The 6,096-nt window shown below is 45.6% G+C and overlaps 1 protein-coding gene across 2 annotated transcripts; it reads left to right on the plus strand.

Moving 5' to 3' along the window:
• The first annotated feature begins 1,257 nt into the window (after nt 1–1,257).
• On the plus strand, nt 1,258–5,025 carry LOC147422028 (uncharacterized). 2 transcript variants are annotated; one of them, XM_086502693.1, is made up of 3 exons: nt 1,345–1,371; nt 1,704–1,798; nt 1,911–5,025. In XM_086502693.1, exon 3 carries the CDS (start codon nt 1,929–1,931, stop codon nt 4,644–4,646), a length of 2,718 nt encoding a protein of 905 aa, XP_086358819.1. In that variant the 5' UTR covers nt 1,345–1,371; nt 1,704–1,798; nt 1,911–1,928; the 3' UTR covers nt 4,647–5,025. The 2 variants fall into 2 exon arrangements, with proteins under 2 accessions (XP_086358820.1, XP_086358819.1); XM_086502694.1 differs by lacking the exon at nt 1,704–1,798 and having other exon boundaries at nt 1,258–1,371; nt 1,850–5,025.
• The last annotated feature ends 1,071 nt before the right edge of the window (nt 5,026–6,096 follow it).

The raw sequence follows: 6,096 nt of genomic DNA on the forward strand, positions 1-6,096 counted from the left end.
GATCTAACCCTAACTCTAACCTTTTCTCAGCCAAACAACAGATTTGTAGAAAGCATCAAAAAATAAAAAAAAACTGCAAAAAAGACAATAAACAATTGCGTCATAAGCTAAACGCGCAGCACCTCCCCGACAACAACAACACCAAAAATGTCGTATCGCAGAGGACTTGCTGTGCACTGTGTGTGAGCCACTAAAGCTGCAAATACGCAAACCGTGTGCGGGGAAGCTCAGGAATGCAACGGTGTGTCACTCACCTCTCTTTTTCTGTTGTTGCAAGAATCTTGCGTCGCTGTGAAGAGGGAGTCCGTCGTCGTCCCTGCTCAACCACCTCGCCGCTGCCGCAAGGTCGCTGGCTCACTCTCGTTCGCACACACACTCTCTCAAACACTCACACACAACAGGAGTGTACGCGCGCCGCAGAGAAAGAGAGCAAGCAAAACATACATTCAAGGTTACAAGCCCTTATGTGAGTCATCCCAACCACACTTGGACGCCCACACTTGACCGACAATTAGTATGCTATCTCTCTCTCTCTCTCTCTCTCTCTCTCTCTCTCTACAAAATGTGGCGTGCGTCTATCATTGGCGATCACCCATGAATACATGTGTGGAGCCAACAAGCCAGATCCATAGCTCAATAATAATAACAAGGATGACCAAAGTTAAAAAAGAGAGAGAGCGAGAGAGAGTGTTAAATGTGTGCTAGGTGGCAAAATACTCGAAATGGAGCGATCGGTTCAAAACCTGCATTGGGATGTGAAAAGTGAAGGGATGGATTGGCTGGCTACTTAGGCTTATGGTATATGGGATAGAAGAGCCATTTGATCATGATTGCAATTTGCCAACCCTTTGAGAGGGGTATATCATATAATCCAGATGCAGCATGGGGGCAGATGACATATGGCGATGTATGTGGGTGGATGTGGGAATGCTGCTTTCTGCAAGCTTCCTGCTGCATTAAGCTCTCCAATGGATATGTATATCATCAACGGTTTTCAACGACCCCCCAAAAAAACCATGGCGAAGGAGGTGTCCTCCCAAGCCTTACCGTCTTCCCCCTTTCCTCTCTTGCCCTCGTCTCACCGCCATCGCCTTTTCACCCTATCCTCCTCTCCCCTTCTTCTGTCACTTCTCCCTCTTTCCTCGTCCACGCATCCTCTTCTGTCCAAAACGTCCCTCTCCCCGCACCTGCAGGCTAGGGTTTCCTCGATAACATACCCATTACTCTTCTCTTCCGGCCGCCCCCGCCTTCTTCTTCGTCTTCTTCTTCTTCTTCGTTGCTGGATCGTGTCGCTCAATTGTACTCCTGCGATGGTGGACTCGCCCGACTAGCGTTCGCTTCTTCTTCTATTCTTCGACGATTACTTCTCCGGTAAGAAATTCTTCTTCTCGGATCTGTCGTCCCCGTGGACGGCCTTCCTTTTTGGCGCTCCCAGTTTCGTGCCAGTTTAGGGTTAGGGTTTCTCATTCTCGGCTTCTGGGGATGTGCGCTTCATGAGTTATAGCCTGTAACGCAATCCTTCTCTTTTCTAGTGTTGAGTCAGAAGGAACAAGGGTCTTGCCTGGAAAACGCAAAGCAGTTTGCATGGTTTGCTATGAAGGCTTGCACAGTTGCATCCCCGTGAGGGGGCTGCCATAGAAGCTTTGGGACAGTTTTTCTACTTCCAGATTTGATTCAGGGTGTCTGCTCTGTCTCCATGGCAGTCAAGGTGTACTTTTTCCGGTCCCTGTTCCTCTTGACGAGTTAGGATCCTGAAGGAGTTGCTAATCTTACAACCCTGCCTTTCCATTAGTGAAAGGTAAGCTTCAAATCTGTATCTAATCATGTTGTTTTCATTGCTTGGTTTCAGAGAACTTTTTGTGAAGTGACGGTAGTCATTCAGGTTGAGCATTGCATATGTGTGTTTTCAGTGCAAGGTAGTAGGACCAATGGCCATATTTCGAGTGGTAAGGCCCACCAGGAGTGCAAGCTCTAGAAGTTCTGGAAGCTCGAGCTCAAGCTCAAGCTCGAGCTCCAGTTCAAGCTCCAGTTCCAGCTGCTCCTCATCTAGTGATGGCAGTTCGAAGGTGAAACGTCATAGCAAGCTGAAGAGAATTGTATCCAAGCCTGTTCAATACCTGGAGCCTTGTGATAAAAACACAGAGATTTGCCAAGTTGGTGAGAGTATGTGTCGTCTACCGCAGGAGCTCTTCCAAGTAGATGATTTGAGCCAAATTTTGTCACTTGATGCTTGGAACAATTGTCTCACTGAGAAGGAGAGAGAGCAGCTTTGTGAGTTTCTTCCTGATTTGGATGAGGAGTATTTCCAACGCACTATGACAGAGCTTTTAGGAGGTGGAAATATAAATTTTGGGAATCCATCAGCAGCCCTTCTGACCAGATTAAAGTCAGGTTCGTGTAATCCAAAAGCTAACAAGTACGAAGAAGTTTCGAGGTGTTTTGAAAGGATGGAGCACTACCATGGGTTGCGACAGTACCATAATGACAAAATCAAGCTTTATACGGAGATGCATTCTCTGTGGTCAGACAATCCCGAGGCAGACATTGGTGAAAAAATGGAGCTTTGGCGTGCTCAGTGTTCTGCCTCTGGTCGACCTGTGCCTCGGTTGCAATTTGGTGCACAAAGAGAGGTTCCAATGAAAGAGAGAACTTCTCTTAAGGTAACACTGAAGAAGGGAAAACTTGAAGAAGGAGAAGAAAAGTTCGTAGATTCGAATATGGAAGCCCGACCAAGGGTACAAAACCAAATAGGAAATTTCAGCAATCAGTTGAGTTTTGAGCCAGGAGAAAAGCAGCTGAAAAGCAAGAAAGCCTTGTCATTGGTCAAGCAAAACATGAACGCTTCAGTTGGAAATGAGATGAGAATGGAGGTTAATGGGAAGATGAAGATCAGTAAAGGTGGTGAGAAGAAGAGGTTGGTACCCGGGATCAAGGCCAACGTCAATAAGTTGAGCATGGGTCTTAACAGGTCCGAGGCATCCGTTAGACAGCAGATTGGAAAGCATCCATTAGACAGCAGACTGGATCGAAACAGTGCTATGAAAAAGCAGAAAGAAGCAAGTTTTAAGGAGAATCGAGAGGACAAAGGTTCTAATTGGGAAAGTTATTCTCACTTCCCTGCAGAAGGTGACCTAAGCTCATCAGATGAGCAAGATTTGATGGCTGAATTAATGTTTGATGAGGAACCATCCAACAGAAAGAGGCTGAAAAGGGGCAAGGAAGATTTTCAAGATGACATCCATTCCAGTGGATTTATGCGTGCCGAAACTTCATTCAGAGCTCCTCCAGTTTTAACAACCCCACCCTCCGCAACTCCAAACTTTTCCTTCTCTGTACTGCATTTTCTTTCTGCAGTCAGGGGAGCATTGTTGGGTTCATCACAGATGCGCCAGCAGCATGTGCTTCTAGCATTTCCTTTTCATGAACTTTTGAGGAGGGTACAAGCAAACCCGGGAGACTTTCGGGTGCTCTCCATTCGTGAGCCTCTGGAAGGCCTGCTTAGGGGTGCCTTGAAGGTACTCTCGTCGAAAACCATACGGCCTGCAGGACAAGGCTGGAAGCCTCTTGTAGCTCATGATAAAGCTGCGAGAGGCTGGTGCTGGATTGGCCCTCTCCCTACATCCCGGTTCCCTACGGATATGAGTATGGTAGAAACTGATGCAGAGGCTTGGGGCATCCCTCAAAAGATGTTGATGAAAACCCAAGATGCTTTTATCAGCTGGTTCAATGGTGCTCAGGAAATGCTGCAGCTATTTGCAGAGCTTGGAGCGCCTCCCCTACCCCAGAAGCCTTTTGTCTTGAATGAGAAAGAGAGATTCCAAGGACTCAGGGCGCAAAGAAGTTTAGTCACCATAAATCCTACAACCAATGAGATGCGAGCTTATTTTCAACAAGAAGAAGCCATCAGGTATTCTCTTCAAGACACGGTCTTCTTTTACACAACTGCATGTGGGGAGAAGTCTGCGGTTGCACCCCTTAAGCGTCTTGGAGGAAAGCCCAACTCCAAAGCACGGGATCACCTGGTTTTAAAGTCGGATCGTCCTTCTCATGTGACCATACTCTACTTGGTAAGGGATGCTGCTGCCAGGTTGCCACGTAGCCTTGGAACTCGAGCAGATGTTGCTGTTTTGTTACGTGATTCTCAATACATTGTGGAGGATGCCTCTGATTCTCAGCTGAGCCAGGTTGTTAGTGGAGCTCTGGACAGGCTCCGTTATGAAAGGGATCCCTGTGTCCAATTTGATGCAGATCGTAAGCTCTGGGTGTATTTGCATGCAGATAGAGAGGAAGAGGACTTTGAAGATGATGGGACCTCTTCCACAAAGAGGTGGAAGCGAGGTAAGAAAGATGTCACAGATAGTTTCGACATGTCTGGGCATGAGAATGCTGCCACTGGTGACGAGACTCATGATAGGCTTCCGTCAGAGCCTGACTATAACTCATCACCTGGTAGCTTTGCTGGTAGTGGTGATATGAATTATACTGCTGATACACCTGAGCTTTTCTACAATCACCATAGCACCTCAAGCTTTCCTGGACAATTACGAGATGATAGTGTGCTGCCCCTCATTGATATTCCGGCCTCCATTCAGTCCTCTTGTACAAATATGCAGAGTCACCCGATGGGTTGGGAAATGTACAGATAGAAGTGGGTTTGCATTACAGATCACCACTCATTCCTAATCTTTGGGTGATGCAGAGCTGGTCCAGAGAAAGTTTTGTTGGATTGCTCAGTGCTCATCCTTGCTGAGTGATGTTTTGACAGGCTTGATACACCCATTGTTGTTTAAGGTCTGTTGAGACAGAACTTGATGACGCAAGTCATCTCTCGAATTGCACTGAAGGTGAGCACATACAATTCTATTTATGAGTTGATCTTCTGCGTCATTTGATGTGTTTGTTCCCCTGTTTTTCCCCCTGGTCAGTGGAGGAAGGATATATCGATCTGTAAAGCAGTTTTGAATCAATTCTAAGTAAGCTGGGGTTTGGGGCCTTTTTGAATGAATGACTTGATCTTTGTTATCATGACACGTTTCTTTTGTGCGTTAGAGATGGCATGAAAGTGTTGCCCTCGCTCTTGTTAATCATCTTACTGCAAATAATGGCACAGGTCTCTCAATGTTGTGTTTTGGTGATCTTTAGGAGGTCACCATTAAGTTTTTTCTGTTGGAGTCCTGGTCGAGCTGCCTAAGGCTCCCAACATCTGATTCTTGTTTTCATCAAAGTGGTTGGTTAGAGAGAAAGTTCAAACGATAATCAGCCAATGAAATTTTCTATGTGCGATTGATGTAGAGTGCAACTATGGCGTCGATCAATTGGGGAAAATTTCTGTGCTTGTTGGGTTGTTGACGTGATTTCCTGTTGAGAGTGCATCATATGTGAGCTTTTTTCCTGTTGGAAATTGCAAATTTAAAGTGCTGCCAAGGGGAATGGGATGGGTACCTTTGAAGACTCGAGTCGCTCTTTTTCTGTATGTGCTTTTTTGCTAGCTTTAGGGCTGTTCCATAGATTAAGTAATTTTTCAACAAATGGTATTGCTTGCTCTCAATAGCTGTGTATGGCAAGGTAAGTGACCATCGGAGTTGATGTAAATGGTTTGGAGAAAGATTTTGTGGAAGTTCTTGGAATTTTAGGGACTAGAAGAATTTACTAGGCTTTTTTCTGGCAAATGGAAGGATTTGAACATGTTTGGCGTCTGACATTCAGCAAAGAGAGGTATTATATTTTGTGAGCTAGCAGTTGCCTTTGTTTCACATAGGCCTTGGTAAACATGTCGTCTACGAACTCTTGCATCGAATGCATGGTGGTTCATGCTTTAATTAAAGTGATTCAATGTATTCTGGGAGCTTATTGGCACCAATTTCCCATGTTAAAAATACATGTCTTTTCCTGCAAGGCAAAAATGATTTAGCTACACTGTTACTTTTGTGGCTTTTCTTGTTCGATGTGAACCCCCCATGTGGATGCTGCTTCTGGTAATGTGAAGTTTATATCTGGGATGCTTGCGTGGATTCAACTGCCTAGGCCATTGAAGATGCTGCTAAGGCTTGTTTTAGGAAGCCAAAAAGTTGTTTGCTGATGTAGCCTTTCGCTTAA

Source organism: Adiantum capillus-veneris, chromosome 27, assembly GCF_014529385.1.
Source record: "Adiantum capillus-veneris isolate H3 chromosome 27, ASM1452938v2, whole genome shotgun sequence".
NCBI lineage: Eukaryota > Viridiplantae > Streptophyta > Polypodiopsida > Polypodiales > Pteridaceae > Adiantum > Adiantum capillus-veneris.